This window comes from Gavia stellata, chromosome 9, assembly GCF_030936135.1.
Source record: "Gavia stellata isolate bGavSte3 chromosome 9, bGavSte3.hap2, whole genome shotgun sequence".
Lineage (NCBI taxonomy): Eukaryota > Metazoa > Chordata > Aves > Gaviiformes > Gaviidae > Gavia > Gavia stellata.
Genome location: NC_082602.1, coordinates 8,140,223 through 8,157,300, shown reverse-complemented (window position 1 = coordinate 8,157,300; position 17,078 = coordinate 8,140,223). Strand labels below are relative to the sequence as shown.

The following is a 17,078-nucleotide window of genomic DNA, read 5'->3' as shown; positions in this document are numbered from 1 at the left end:
ATTTCCCTTGCATAATCATGACATAAATCCCCGAGGCACTAATTCTTTAACCTGCTCTCTAACCAAGGAGGCGATGAAAGTATCTGTTACCCTGCAATTACTGGTAATGACCAAATAACAATGTTATTTTTCCCCCAGACTGCAATATCTGTACTCCAGATAACTCATGCCTTTTAGCAAATACTAGTATCTGAAAGTAAATCCTTAGTGCAGACTTTCAATAATACACAAAGTCAAAGGCAAGGAAGGTTACTACAAGATAGAAAGCTGACTAAAATTTTGCTTTAGATGACCTACGGACAGGTTTAACCTGCACTTCTGATGCACAGTTTTCTTCTCTCTTGCATTTTTGCTTGCTTTCAGATAAACACTGGGACTGTACACATGAAAATACTACAGCTATTTGCTGGCAAAACTCATAAAAGATAGCAAATTGAATTAATCTAGATAGAAATGGGTATGTTATCTTAAGGAAGCCCTTTTACTTCTAGAAGTGATCGATTTTATTAATTTAACACAATATAAAAAGCAGAACAACAATGCTTGCTTAACAGAACAGAAATCACCTCAGTAGTAGATCAAGTGCTTTACAGTCCTGAAAGATAATCAGTTCGCTGAAATCAATGGCCAAATTCCCACTGGATTCAATAAGAGTATCTAATGCTACCTGGAACCTTAAAACATCCCGAGTCAAAGCTGCAAAGGATGTAAACTGCTGACAGACAAATGATCACTCTGCAGATAATCACTCTCTGCTGATTTACAGCTCATGCAGACCTGGCTCCTTCAATTAGTAATCATGGGAGCCACCTTCAAAACAAAGGCAGGCAGGAGCTCTTCACCCAGCGGGTACCCGTACGGCTGAACACAGCGACACATACTGTGAATGTTGAAAGCTTAAGTAGGTCCAAGGGGAGGCTGGAAAAGCTCATGCAAGAGAAATGCATTGAGGATAAATATGTAGAAAGCATCCATCTCAGCAGGTCATTATGCTAAAAGTAAGTGGCGTTTGGGAGAGTACTGGAAGAAAACAGCATACACGTCCAGTCTCCTTCCCTGAGCCCCCTCTGCAGTCACTGCTGGGAGGCAACATGTGGGACTAGATGGATTTGGTACCACCATTCTTACCTTTTCATGCCTTGTAACTCATCTCTTTAAAAGTCTGGTAAATCAGCACGACGCTTGAAGTAAGTGTTACAAAAACAGTCACAATTTAAAAATTGGCTATGGAAAAAAGTTACAACTGTCTGAGGGGAGGGAAAGAGATGCAATGAGAAGGATGACTGCTAAAAAGATACTCAAGAAATAAGAGTAATGTAGTATCCTGGTTTCAGATAATGTACGTTTTTTAGTCCTCAAATTCCAGTTACATCTATGCATCACTTGGATTAATTGAAAATATAAATACACAAGATAAAGAACACGACAAGTAATATTATCCACTAAACATAATATAAACTACTTCTGAAACACCTATATTAAGAATGAAACCTGATAAATACACATTTTTAAAGACAAATATGTCTGAGGCCAAATCGAGTCAAATATGACTTTTTCTTTTAAATATACATATATATGCATATATACATATTCTCATAGAATATTAGAACAGCAGCCTCAGCACTGCTCCTGGAGGTAAAAGCAGCATGAGAAGGACTGCTTACACACGCACACTCTTATACAAAGATGCTCACCTATCATCCAAGTGATCTAGCAGGCTACCACCTATTCTGCGTCCCGACATCGGTGGCTCGGTGACACTTGATGAGTCAGTCTGCCAACCTGTAATTGAAGACATTTCGTGTTCTGCTTGTTGAACACCTTTAAGAATTGACCATACTCTTTCTTCCGTCATCTCCTCAGACTCAGCTCCTTCTTCCAGATGAATGTCCTCAAACAGAGATTTAAGCTTTTCTTCCGTCATCTCCTCATCAGTACCAGACTTTTCTCTCTCAGGCTGTTCAGTCCTTACTCCTGTTTTACTAGTCTCTTCACTCTGCCTTTGTTTAGCATCTTTTGATATCCCGCCATAACTACCAAGATACCGAGGAAAATCCTTAAGGTCCACTTCCTCCAACTGGCTCTCGCCTACGGAAATATCTTTAGGTGTTCCTTCTCTAGGCACTGAGAAATCGAGTTTGCTGTCGTCCAGTGAAGTGTCTTCTTCAGTCACCACTGGCGGTGCTGCTGCTGTACCATCTACGTGTCCCTGGGAGGTCACTAACACGTCACTCAGTCTACTGGGAGTTCTAAGGGGTGACTCTAGGCTAGAGGTGTCGCTAAAGAAATCATCCTGATGGAAAGGGGTGGGCGGCACGAAGCGCAACCCAGTGGGAGTTTCCAGTTCCACTTGAATGGTGGGATAACCTAAGGAAGACAGCACATTTGGACTGACTGGGATGAAGCATGGAGCAACAAATAAGCAAATATCAAATGATTCATGAGTTACATAAAGTATGAAACGTATGAGGAGGTGCAGGTGCATAAGAACAAATGCAGATTTGATAGATTTCTTTACTTTGTCCTAAATAGATGGAACCAAAAATGAGTACTGCCAGTGACTAGTACAGTGAAGCCAGTACTTTTGACTATTTTGTAAATAGTCTGTAAAGATTTCAGCAATCGTTTTTGCAGCCATTTTAACATTTTCAAGCTATAGCAGATTGTGTTATGAACATGCAATAAATCAAATGTGGACAAGGGTGGTTGTCCCTTTATATCCAATACAACCTCTTGCAGCCATATTGTGTAAATCTTTCTTTCCCAGTTTTTATTTTTTTAAATTTGGAAGTTTAATAAATAGATTTTAAAGACAGAAGTAGATCATAACATAGGACAGCCACTTTTTTTGTCAGTAGGTATTATTTCTAAAACAGGTCCACATTTTTAATATACTTTTATATAAAAATACACAATACCAGCAATACAATGTTACTAATATGTATTTCCAATTTAACCATAGAGCCACAAGAATGGAATAAAGAATGAGGAACTAATGAGGATACTAAAGAATAGTAGATCTAAATACACAGCAGGATAAAAAACTAAAAAAGGAAGTTAACAAAGAGATAAGAGAACACAGACACAAGGGAGAGCTATATGAATATTTCAGGTACAGTAAAGTTATACAGGTGAGAGGACTGTGGTGAGTAAGGAGATCTTGGTGATCTTGGAGAGTGAGGTGATCTTGGTGACATAGGTACAATCAGATACACTGATCAAATAAAGAGAGAAAAGAAAAGAAAAAATGATGAAAACATGCGAAAACCATACAAAAGGATTAAACTGAATATACACATAAAAATGACAACAAAATCTGAAGTTCGTGTTCCAGCAAATAATAGGTTGGGTAACCTACGAAAGGAAAATATACATGCCATGGGGTTAACTTGACATTGTGCTGCCTGCAAAGGGAGGTGCATTAACAGGGTTTGCGTTTTTGTTTCCTGAATCAGCTGAGAGAAAGGCAAAGGTGGTCTGGTCTTGGTGAGGAAAGGGAGCTTGAGGAAGGTTCAGAGAAGAGGAGAGACAGAAAGCAACTGCAGAGAAGCGTATTTTTTTTGTAAAAACATTGATGCTTCTATTAAAAGGTGCAAGCAACATTTCAAGAGCAACTTTCTTAAAATGTCAACAGAAAATTATTTCTGTAATGCAATGATTCAATGACCAGCAATGCTGCTCAATAATGGAGGTACACCGAGCTTATATGCTTTAAAGAAAAAAAAATCCTATTAAAACACAAAGAAAGCCCAATACATACTTGAAGAAATTACAAAAACCAAAGGAAATGTTACTTACAATAGAAAAAAATCTTATTAAGGAGCTATTTATAATACATGTGACAAAAATCAAAGTAAAGAATGTAGCAACCCAGTGCTTGTTAACTAACATTTAAAAGAAGAAAAAACAACATTTAGCATCTTCAACATACTGAAAATAATAAGTACACCTATGGCAATTCTGTTTTACGAGCAGAACTTCATTTATCCTTTTAATCTGGCTCAAAATTAACTTGCACTATTCTGTTCTCAGTTGGTACAGCTTCCACGTGAAAATTATTACACAATTTTACCCATTAGTAGAATGAAAAAGATGTTCTCTCATGCACTAATAAAACATTTTCTTATTTTTCTACTGCCATTGTAGAAATGGTCTAAGTGAAAATCATGAAGTGATGTTCATATGTCTCAAAGAAGCTTGGTAATAAATTGCACATTAATTTTCCCTATGCTATTACTAAGCACTTTTTTTTTTCCCCTTGTTCTTCCTTCTTTTTTTTTTTCTTCGAAGAATTCTTACTGTTACTTATCTAGACAAGAAGTAAAGAATATATATATTTCCAGGTAACTTAGAAAGCATGCAACACCAAGTACATTAAAAATATACACGGGCAAGCCTCAAAGCACAACTATTGCAGGAGAAAAACATTCAGGTCCTGTCAACTGACACTGAGACTGGTGGGAACAAGCTTACTGAGGCATACGTTTGTGGGATCCTGGGCTTATTCTTTGAGATATCAGTGTGCAACCTGACATATCGTACCATTAGCGTGCTTTAGGAGAGGAAAAACCCTACACATGAAAAACAATTATTCCTGTAGAACTTACTGTCTTTTTTTAAAGTCTAGTTTATACAACATTATTGTGTTATTGGACATGTCACTGAACTAAATATGACCACAGAATTCCATTACCATCAATGGGATCATGAAAAACATTATTTTCATCTGCAAAACTTCTGGTGCCTGAAATATTTCCATAATCAAATATTGGTCCTTCCAACAGGGTCACGATATCTATTCGATTAATTTTTGTCAATACAGAAGTTAAGGCATCAGCTGAAAAACAAATAAGACACGTCAGAAAAAAGTTCAGCATTGCAGAACTGTGTAATCATCTTTCTCAGTTACATTCACATTGCATTAATTATAAATTGCTGGCGTATGTTTCTGTCCCAATGTCTTTGGTTCTAGCAAACCCCATCATTTGTCTAAGTATTTATTCTGCTGCCTATTTATTCAAGATATACATCTATTAAGAGTCTTCCCTCCCCCCCAAGTATAATTATGTTACAACACAAAAGGCACAAAGAATAAGGTCAGAGAGTTCTTAAAGAACGTATTTACTTACTACTGAAACAAAATATCCTTTTACTGGAGTATAAAAGGAGTGTAAAAATCCTTTTACCATTCTGTTTCAAGGAATGACAGAATAGGTAGTTATATAGGTAATAAAGCATGTAAGGCTATTCACGCAGTACATCGTGAAATCTCATTTACAGTAATCCTGTTGCGAGAACACAGTAATACTTGAAATTACTTTTACGGTGAAAGAGAACAAAGTAGACTCAAATACTGTGTGGGAGTGTGTGGATTAGAGAATGGTAACGAACACCATTGACCTAACACAAAAATCAAAACCTCTTTTTCAATTTGAGCAATTCAGGAGAAACGCACAGATAAAACGAGCAGAATCAGTGCAGAATCAGTGTCTCCATTGCTCCTCAGAGGAGGAAGTTTAGTCTTCTCTTATGACCTGCAATACTATGAGACTACCTAACTTTTCCAGGCAGCCTATTTCTATGTTTCACGTTCCTTGCTATTGGAAAGCTTTCCTTAATATTTTCTTTACTGGAATTTAAGTTCATTACTTGTCCCATCCATTATGGACGTGGAGAACAGATGATTTCCTTCTGCATATATACTGACTAAATATGGCACATTTGTGCCTTCTGGTAAAAATATAACTGAAACTTTTTTTTTCCATCAGTGGTTTGCAAAAGACATTCATAATGTTTTCTTCAATTTAACCTATTTAGAGCAGGCAACAGAAGAAATGGGCTACAACTTACAAACAACAAAACTAACTACTTGAACTTACTTGTAGCATTTTTCCCATCTCTGGTAACCCATTTTTTTAACAACATGAAGCTTTGAGCAATAAGAGAATTTGGGTTTTCTACTCGGATTTGATTTATTTCATCCACAGAAAAATTCAGTTCTCTTGCCAGTTCTATAAAGACACAAAAAAAAGGCAAGCAAGAAAACAACAACAAAAACACCAAACGAAGTACAAATCCCTCAATCATCCTGTCAGGCTTAAAAGTATTATCTTTCTTAGATCACACAGATGTCAACAAAACTACCTGACACAAACTTTACCGATAACAATGAACATGGCATTATATACTCATACTTTAATTTCCTAAGACAGACATAATTTTGAATTTCCATCATCTCTGTGAGCTATTATCATATTTATAACCAGTAAGCCACTTAAACATGTGAAAAAAAGCTCCATGGAGACTACCTCATCTCCGCTAATTCATAAGATCTGTTTTTTCTGGTGACTGTTACTCCTTTGTGAGCTCGCTGTGCAGCTCAGCACCAGTGCTGTCGTCACCCATGCCCAGGGACAGGTACAGCGGGCATACAGTTAGGCAACCCCCCACCCCGACAGCTCCGACTTGCTGGGGCACTGCTGGGCTCCCTGCAACCTCCAGAGCTTTGGGGAAACTGCTGTCCAGCTACAGAGGCAGCCCTGAGCCTGAGTAGATAGATCCTCTCAACTCCTTGGTGAACGTCTTGAGAGGAGAGCCATTTTAGCTATTTTCCCTATGAGTTTCTCTTTGATTTATTGCAAGAACATGGTATAATTCTTCACAGCTATTTCCTATTAAGCATCTTTGCCCAGCAATGTGTTGCATGTTTTGGGAGACTGGGCGCACTGTGAATTCAGGAGAGCCTGATGCGGCCTTGCTGAGGCTTTTGGTAGAAGACTACCTGAAAATGTTATAGCGAAGACTAATTTCAATATTAAAGCAGAAAAGCTTACCTGTCCAGCTAAGTCCTAGGTGATCGGCTACAATTGCCATCCTTATATCTGTCCGTTCACATGGACTCTGTGGACCTGTGATTCACAATTTCTCGATTAAAAAGGTTTTGCACAGAAAACCACAATACCGGACAATAGTTTATTATAAATAATAGCTTTAATTTGACTAAGTTGCCGGTGCTTATATTGTTTACTAGAATGGTTGTGTGTCCTAATAACCTACAAAGCACATTTTTTTCACAGCTTTTATATTTTCACCTGTGTAAAGCCAAATGTCAAACTACATGATGTGGTGTAATGAAACCAAACATGCTGACATTCTAGCTGTTAGAATGTAAACAAGTTGTTCAATTACTGGTGGAAACCACCAAGACCAGATTATCATCTGTTTTCTCTACTTTGACAGAATAAATTTGCTGTCACAAAAGAAATATTTCAATTTCTGAGTTACATCAATTTTTGAGTTACATGAATGTCTTCGGCATGCTTCACTAGCTTTCTACAGTATAGGATTTGTTTAAAGGAAGAAAGAAGAGTATAAGACAGCACATACAGATGACAATGACAGAATGAAAACTACAGTTAAGTCACTCCACAGGCAATCACAACAGTTCATGCACTAGGATCAACAAGTTGAAAGTTTTACAAACTAGGCTTGATCTCCACGAGGTGAGCCATGAGAGCTCCAGAAACCTGACTGCCTTCATTCTCACCAGTCCTCTTACTCCTCCTCCTCTCACTGTCGGCCTTTTCAATCTTTGATTTTATAGATGCTGCCTCTGTTCTCATGTCTCTAGCAGACTTCGATGTAATGGAAGGCTGGTAAACTTGAGTAGCTTCTGATAAGGATGTGTTCCTTGATGTACTGTCTTCTTCATCATCAGAGACCTCTGACTGCATCTTTTTCTCTTCATCAGATAGACGATCCACAAGCTTTAATGTCTCACCACTAATTCCCTTAAAATATTCAATAGAATGTTTACATACCTCCCTAAGCTGATTTTTCCTTACTTTAACTGTTGTCATGGTGACGGAGGTAGATCTTACCTTTACTGGTAATTTAGAAGGAAGCTGTTTTGGTTTTTCTTTCTCTACCTGCTCTTGTTTTGGCAGGGCTGGAGTTCTTCTAGCTAGATTACTCCTATGTGTATTTTTTACAGGAATCCTAGACCTTGCTTCTAGACAGGAAGAAGAATTATTTTGTTTTGCTTCATCAGGCTTACTAGCCCCTCTCACTTTACTCCCTGTATTGCTTTGGAGATTACTTTGTGAAAAGACTTCTTTTACTGAGCTGGCCTTTACAGGAAGCTTTGATTTTCCTCTAGCCCCTACCAACTCTGTTGACTTTTGCTGCTCTCCGTGTGGTTTTGGCTTATCTCTTACTCTGTGTCCTTGTGTTGTCCCTGTACCTTTTCCTGAAGTGCTTTTCGCTTGATTAGCTTTCTGGAGGGAACATTTCGGTTCCAAATGTTCGTTTAGCACTACATTACTGGTAATATCATCTGTAGGGACAGCAGATGAATCCAAATTGTTGTTGTTATTAAAATTATCTTTTGGAAAATCAGTGTTTTCTGTTTGCCTACAGCTTGTCTGGCTAGAAGCTGAACTCGCAATCACTGCTACAGTTTCATTTTCTAATCCCTGACCACTTGGCATCACAGCTTCTATCTTATCTGTCACTTCGCCAGGGCCATCTTTCTTCAGAGTCATGGTGGAAGCAGAAATTCCCATTTTAATTGGTGTGCGCAATTTGGGATCAACTTTAGAAGCGTTTACCGCTGCCGATGATTTTTCCAGTGAGTTACTACCAAGTGTTTGTTCCATGCAATCTCCACTGGCCTGGATGATGGACTTATGTTCAACTGCTGTTGTTTCTACTGGTCTCTCTAGATTTGTTTCTACAGTGTTGTCCCCTGCCTGTGGCTGTGTGATGGCAGCGACTGTACTGTTATCCCCTTCCCCCTTGTCCCCTGACTTCCCTTCAGAAGTATGCTCACCAATCTGAAAAAATTGGAGTCTTTCTTCAACAAAATCCCTCTTGCTCATGTCAATTGCACCACTGCGAGTCATCTCAAACATCTTCCCTTCATGAAATGGGAAGGGGTTGGGCTCGCTAGTTGGCGTACTTTCATCTGTTGGAGTTCTGGCTGGAGTTGTATCAGGTGTTGTTGCTTGAGATCTGTCTTCCACTGCCAGACCAAATGGCTTAGCCTCATCATCCCTTGATTTAGTCTCAAACACTTCATCGTCACCTCGGTTATTGGACCACGGATCAAAATCTAGACTCTTGGTGGCCACTGTTTTGAAAGGTGTTGCAAATTCTTCGTCTACTTTGTAACTGAAATATGTATCAGGAAATACAGTCCTGTCAGGGTGTCTGCCTTCCAAAGTGAAAAATTGTGCCCCTGACTTCTGCTCGCTCTTATCTCCGGCTTTTTCAGAAGCTGGACCCTTCGAAGGTGCCTTTTCTTCTTCAGGGCCTACCTTGCCTTCCTCCTCAATGACTTCAAGCTTACTCTGGCTAAAGCAGCGATCAGTTTGCTTTAGAATGCCCTCTGTAGTCCATACGTCCTTTTTGGTTTCAACTGCCGGACCTGCAAGTTTAGAATCACTCTCAGTTAAACCATCATCTTCATCTTGCAAATCATAACCATCAAGAGAGTCAATCTCTGTCGCATCGGTATCATGGGAGAATTCTGCAGTGGTTGCTATGGAACACTCTGTGACAGACTGGTCATTGTTATTCCCATTTTGCACTACGTCATTCTGGGGTGAATCAAGCCCAATGTCAAACTCATTAGGTTTCCCAGAAGTGGGATGTCCTAACTCTTTCTGTTTCTCAATCTTTTCAGGGGCTCTGGGTTTTGAGGTTTCTTTCTGGTCATCTTCCAGTTCTTTCAGTTTGAACGTATACTTTTTAAGTGGAACGGGTTGATAGAGAGATTCATCATCACTGGAGTCACTGACATCTGCTCCTGGTGGCACAGGAGATGGCGGCTGTACTCTTATGACAGGTTCAGCCAGTTGGCATTTGTCATGTTCATCTTGCAAGTTCACTTCTGTCATCTCCATTTCACTCTCAGTGGAATAATGAGGTTTCTTTTCCGACTCGCCTTGATCTGCATCCAGTGGTGGAGGAGGAGGGAATTCAATGTAGGCAACTCTGTTACATTTGGGTCTTTTGTTAGAGTCCTTATTTATATGATTAGGTAATGCTTTGTCAATCTGTTGTTCCTCAACCTCTTCCTGTTTTACAGATGTTGACTTAGCCTCTGCTTCCTCCTCTGATTCCTCAGATACCTCAGGTATAGGACTGGGCTTGCCTGGGATATAAGCTATTAGTGAGTCGGGTGTTTTAGATGTAAACTCGTAACTCACTTCCTCTGAACTCGGTGTTTCTGGTGTTAAAGGGCTTTTACCAGAGCTATCTATAAAGGACACTTGTTCTAGTGTGTCATCTTCTGGACTGCCCTGTGGAGAAGGAGGTTGTTTTTGCTGTCTAGGTGTGTAAAATGTCCCCCTTGTCTCTTGTACTGTCTTGCTCTCCTGACTGACAATTTTTTTAATATTTCCTTGTTGCACCTCTTTCTCGTATTGCTTTCCTACTTGAACAAAGCTGACATAAACAGGTAACGTCTTAATTTCTTTTACTCCCTCAGTGCTTACTAGCGGTGCAACTTTATCCAAGTAATCACTGGCACCAGGGTCAACTAACTCACTTGAAGGAAATTCCTTTCCTGGACTACATTCTAAAGAATCTGGTGATTTGCTAGGGGATGTCTCCATTTCCTCAACAGGAGGACTTAGACCTATGGAGCTCTGCTGCTTGGTAACTTTTTTGATTTCTGAATGCTTTATTTTTTCATCTTCCACATAATCAATCTGCCTCTCAACTTTCTCCTTAATCACAGCTGATTGGGATACTTTAGCTGAAAGTTCATAGACACCATCAAGCATGGTTCTCTTCTCCTCAACAATTCTGACTGGAATATGGGACACAGCAATTTCTTCTTTCCTTTTGGATATTTTATCAGACACTTCACCATTACGTTCCCCCTCCCTGACAACAAATTCTCTGTATAAAACCCTTTTTGAGGGAGATTTTACAGTCACTTCCTTCACTTCTTCTGAATGAATTCCATTTGCTGCCAGTTTGTGCTCTGTCACAGTGATAAATTCACTTTTTTTGTCAGTTTTAGCTTCAGCATGATCAACATGGTTTTCTTTTACTGTATCTGGAACCAGCACATGTGAAAGTTTTTCTTTTTGTGTTTTATGATTAGAAGTTCCAGGACTTTCCCACGTCCTATAGATTTTTTTGTCCCAGTGTCCCTTCGTTGTTGAGTCTGAGCCATATGCCAGGTCTTTGGCCTGCGGTTCTGAAAAGTATTCTGGCACGCCTTTACTCATCTCAGTTCTTTGTTTTTGTGTGTCTGAAGCACAGAAGTCTTCAACAGCTTTCCCTTTACTTGGAACAAAATCTTCCTGTATTTTCACCTCTTTCTGTAAAGCTGTGCTCCCATCAACGAGCTCTACTTGCTTTGCATGTTTCTCTCTGGAATAAAACTGATACACTGGTAACTTACTTTCTTGCAATTTCTTTACTGGAATTTTGGACTGACCATCCAGCTTTTTTTCTTCTTGAGCTACGTCTTTACTCCTTGGACTTATACTCTGTTCAAATTTAAGCCTAATGGAACTGAGCTTTGATTGCTTCAACTGAAATCCAGTTTGTGAAACCTCAGGTACTCCAGTCTGCTGAGCACTTCCTTTGTGTTCCATAGTTTGTTTAGAGTCCTCTGCAGGCTGCACAAATATCCTTTTTTCAGGACTGCTGGGCAAACTGGACGCTTTTCTTTCATCCACCTTGGGAAAGCATTTCCCATCGTGTGCATACTGCTTCACCTTACTCCATTCGTCACCGGACGATGGTAATTCAGAGAGCAGAACTTTCTCAGGGCTGCTGCTGGCAGAGCTCTGGCTAGAATGTATTTCTTTGCCATTTTTTTTATGCTGCTTTTTCTCCGGAGACTGTAGCTCATCATTCAACTTCTCTGTTTTATCCCGAAAAAACTGGGATACTTCAGTCAGTTTTTCTTCTGCCTCTTTAACAGTCCTGTCCACCCTGTCTTCATATATCAACTTTTCTCTACCTCTGTCTAATCTGTCCTCAGTAAAGCGCATCCACATCGCATGTTTTGGACTACTAACATCTCCAGTGTAGTGTAACACTGTCACTTTATCATAATGATCATCCTTAGACATTTTACCTACACCATTTTCAGATACATCTTTATAGATTTTGGAGAGAATCTCTTTTTTGGGGGCAGTAGCTACTTTTTCTCTGCATCGTTTATCAGACCCCTGTAACTCTGCACTAAGGGGTAGAGCATGGTCAGTAACTGACTCCTCAGTATCAGAGTGAGACACATCTAGCTTTTCTGAAAGAAGCATTTTCTCAGCAAACCTGTAAGACTCCCCTCTTAGTTCTGACAACTCATCATCATGGTATTCTATTGAGTGCTGACTCAAAAGCTTCAGTGTTTTGTAAGAGTCATCAGACATGAGTTGAGCAGAACTAGGGCGACTGTCTTCTTCCTGGGACACGGGAGTGTTAACTCTAGAGGATTCCAGATAAGAAGGAAGTGACTCTTCAGCCGTGAGCTCCTCTTCTTCTTGCTGACCTTGTTCATCTGAACAAGGAAAAGCATCATGTTTTTCCAACTCTTTTAAGTTAATATCTCCCCGAGGTAAGTCTTTCTGATATACATACATTTCTTTTTCTGGATGCTTTTTTGTTTCTCTAATAATGACTTCAGTAGGTTCAGCCTGATTACCTTTTTCAATATGGACCTCTATTATTCGCTCCAGTTTGGGTTTCATTTTGCTGTCCTTCTCTGCATGTTGTGGTGAAGTTTCAGCAGACTTGCTAACATCTGATGTTACTGATGATTTGTGTTCAAACAGACCTGCCAGTTCTTTGGAAGGGTCACGTCCAGACTGAAAGGCTTTCATTATGTCATGAACAGACATGGTTTCCTCAATTCTTTCAGATGTGCTTTCAGTGCATGGAGGTTTATGATAAACCATCCTAGTTGTTGTAGTGATATGAGTTTCTTCTTTTACTCTGACACCTTTACTAAGGACACACTTGTGGTCATCTTCTTCGCTGCTGCTGGCTTTCATTTGAAAAGCTTTAACCTTCTCTTTAATAGATCCAGCAGGTTTTTGCTCCAGCTCCATAAATGTAGGGGCAGGTTTCGAGGCTGGTGGCTCCTCTGCTTTCTGCTCTGGAATTTCTTCGGACGATGGTTCGTAGCTGCGGATAACATGAACTACTTCAGTTCTTGTTTCTGTAATGACAGGAGGGATGGGTACATCATGGAAAAGTGGTTTTGGCCCTGTGCTTTCAGCACTTTGTGGGGCAGAAGGTGTCTTTTCACTCCTTGTTTCAAAGCCACTGTCAGATAAGGGACTTTTATCTTGATCGTGCTGAGAAAAGTCATCTGGAGACTCTAAAATAGTATCTGTTCCAAAAAAGGAATCTGCAATTTTACATAACTCCTTTTCTGATGTTGAAGGCCTCATGGAGGCTGGAGGCATTTTAAGTTTATGTTCCTGCAAAGCAATAGCTGGTTTTAAAATGCGTTTTTGTCTCTCTTCACCTTCTTTTTTCCCCTCTTCAAACTTGTACTTTATGTTTGTTAATGAACCACTACCGATATCATTTGCTAAGTAATCAATAACTTTTGACAAGCTATAATCCTTTTCCGACATGGTTTTAGTTTTAATTTGGACCTTCTCTGGAACAGATATAGGAGGGCTTGTCAAAGCTTGCTGTCTCGCTTCATCAATCTCCTCTGTACTGAACTCTACCCAGTCATCCTCAGATAGGTGTCCTTGATCACTTTTGGATACTTTAGCCGACCCTTTGCTTTCTAAACACACATCTTTTTTCAGAATCTCACTAACTTTGACTAAGTCCTCTTTTACTTTCTCAACAATTTTAAAGGGCTCTTCATCATCAATTCTACCCTCTTTTGGTATCTCAGGTTGGAATGGTTTGTCCTCTGCGACATCTGTCTGCAATATTGCAGTCATTCTTATTAGATCCTCTTTCATTTCAGCAACATCTTTCAGTATCTCCTGACTGGAGGATAAAGAAGATGGTGTGGACAATTTGAGAGCAGAGGGTGCTAAAAACAAGGATGATTTTATTGGAGATGCAGTTCGATTAAAGGAAGGCTGTGTGCGTGCCTCTGTAGTCAATGTTTTAATAGGTGACAGTAATGCAGCAGCTGATTTTGTAAGTGAAGACGACTCTGGGAGCTTCTTTAATGCTGGTTCAGACAAAACATTGACTACAGAATATACCGGCACCGTTATTGTTGATGAAGTTACTGATGAGGTAGTTGCAGATATTGACCCAAGGGCTGTGTACAAAGCACCTGCGGGAGGAGTTCTCATTGACTGGAAAGCTGATGGTGCTGAAGACACAAATGACCTGAGTGGAGAAAAAGACATTGTGGTAGCTGTTGAAAACACTCTCTCAGCTGTGTCAGCAACTGCATTAGCAGCACAACTTGCAGAATGTGCGGCTGCAGCGATCTTGTCTTGAAAAACAGCTGCAGCTTTGGATCCATTTATTAAGTTGGCAGAAGATGGGTATTTCAGAGGTGACACAGATCCATTAAGCAATGGTACATCTGTGTGCCCAGCTACATGTTTTGCTGGCGATGAGAGAGACGAGGCCATCATGACTTTAGAGGATGAAACAGCATCAACTGCTGACTTAGCAGGTGACACCACTGACTTTAGAGGGGACGATAAAAGTGAAGATGCTGATGTGATGACCGATTTAAGTGGCAAACTTGAAGAGTACATGTTAATGTTGGATTTGGGGGATGCTGGAGGCGTCATGGTTATGGATGATCTCTCCAAGAGAGATCCTGCTGTAGTCACTGGAGATGTCCGAGAGGGGAATGTGGTAGTGGATGCCAGCCCTTTTAGACTAGCAGCTTCTGTGACTGCGGGAGCTCTGACGAAAGAGCCTGAAGTAACCTGTATATTGTATGGAGGCTGCGACACCACAGTTTTTATTGGTGAAGAGATTGTCCGAAATGATCTAATCGGAGATGCTACATCACTAACAGATTTAACTGAAGATGTGGTAGAAGCTCCTAATGTGGATTTGATTGGAGAAGCAGAGGAAACAGACCATATTGATTTTAATGGGGAAGCTGTAGGAGTGTTAGAGGAAGAGCTTGATAAGGAAGTGAAGCCTGATTTGGTTTGCCCAGGCACTGTAATTGGAGCTGTTGTCCATGACTGATATGGCCGTGTTGAAAAGAATGGCTTGTATGAGTAAGTAGCAGGTAGGGATCTTGTTGCTCCTGCACTCCGTTCAACTGTTTCTTAAATTGTTAAATTAAAATCAAACATAAAAATCAACAAAAATGATTGAAAAACAGAGAGACCAGAGAAGAAAATTGGTCAGTAAACGTTGTAATATTACAAAAAGCAAGTACAATTGTTTGCACGAGTTAGGATGGAGGCAAAAGAAGATTTAAAAAAGGAAAGAAAAAATAGAAATAAGCCATATACTGATGACTGGTCCAAACTAAAAAGCAACATGAAATGAAAGACAGAAAGCACATAGCAACCAAATCTGCAAACAATGAAGAACAGAAAACACATAGAAGGAATCCATAAGGTAAAAATAAAACCACATCAAAATTTCTTCTCTTACTTCCTATTGACTTTCTGATGTGCTACTTCTGAAATATTCGTATCAGTTCTATTTTGCCTGTTTAGGTATGTTTCTGCTTTGCGCAACAATTAGAATTATCCTTTTAATAATTTCTGTTGTTGTTCTATTCAGATATTGAACCTATACAAAATATAAACTTGCGTAAAATGACATTATATAGCTAAAATCTTTTTTTTAAACCACTCAGAACTGTTTCATGCAGAACCCAAAATTCCTTTAAGTGACAGGCAATTGATGTGCAAACTGTGAAGCAACCGGAATAAATTCAAATCTGTATCTCCCATGCACAATTCGGATATGCTTCACACTCACAAAGCCAATAAGAGCAAGAGCTTTTCTGAGTCAATATTTAAAAAATAATAATAAAAATAAAGAAAGAAAAGGAACTTCTGCATTTGTTTCTCATGCGATATTCCTTTTGTTTGGTAAAAACTAAACTAAAATTTTACATGAAATGATTTTAAGAAGCATATGTCATACATGAAATATGGGAAGTATGATATATGATAAACGTGAGCAAGCAAAGCAACTGAATCAGTTTTTATTCATGCGCAATATATCATGTCAAAACAAGCACACAGATTAATACATTTTGTATGCTGTATTAAGCACAAATATGTAAACCTTACAAAATCATTTCACAAGAGGCCATTAAAAGAAGAGTACACTTTTTCTACAAGATGTAGTGTCTTGGTACCTTTTGAGGAGATTTCTTGTATCAGCTCAAAGACAGACCTGTTCAACTTTACATTTCTCAAAAGGTAACATTAGAAAAGCAGTCAAAGAACAATATATTATGCAAACACTTCCTGGCAAGGACAAACCTATTCACTGTTATCATCCCCCAGAACACTCAGCTTATTCATAGGCATTTCGAACAAAATCATCATCAACCACATTTTGCATCACAGGAGGTACTCATGCCAGAAGACAGTATTTCTGGGAATCCCATTGCAGCATACATATCCTCTGATACAGCAATAACATTCAGAGAGTTGACACTGAAAGTAACTTAGAGGGCTTTTTTTTCTTTGAAGTTGGAGTTAGAAATGGAGCTAAAATATCCAAACAACTTACTCAACATACCTTCTTCTGAAGTTACACTAATAATTTGTCAAACCTGGTTGATCTGTCTTACAGACAGACAGTAACTTACAGTGAAAGAAGCTTAACAAGGCTAATACTAAACTGTTAAACTTAAAGCACACACACTCTTATAGAATAGTGAATATTCAGTATACTACAGGTCCATATACTGCAAGGAGAAATGTGCTGGTCCTATAGAAGCCAATTGAAGCCTAGAAGGCAATGTGGATGGCTGGTGATATTGCAGTATGAGAACATTTCGGTTGAAGAGAGCTTGAATACTAGACCTGACTGGCACAGCCCATGTCAAGAAACATCCATTTTTTCCTTGCAATTTTATTTTTAAGTGCAAACATACTTCTTTATTCTCCCAAAGAAGAAAACATAGT

General features: G+C 39.2%; 1 protein-coding gene across 1 annotated transcript in view; it reads right to left on the bottom strand.

Moving 5' to 3' along the window:
• Window positions 1-17,078, bottom strand: part of ANK3 (ankyrin 3) — a 210,247-nt gene that overhangs the window by 19,436 nt on the left and 173,733 nt on the right. The window contains exons 37-41 of the mRNA XM_059821466.1: window positions 7,547-15,241; window positions 6,834-6,908; window positions 5,880-6,011; window positions 4,694-4,837; window positions 1,695-1,782 (exon numbers count right to left, since the gene is read on the bottom strand). Of these exons, the coding sequence (XP_059677449.1) occupies window positions 1,695-1,782; window positions 4,694-4,837; window positions 5,880-6,011; window positions 6,834-6,908; window positions 7,547-15,241 (8,134 nt within the window). The remainder of the gene's footprint in view (window positions 1-1,694; window positions 1,783-4,693; window positions 4,838-5,879; window positions 6,012-6,833; window positions 6,909-7,546; window positions 15,242-17,078) is intronic.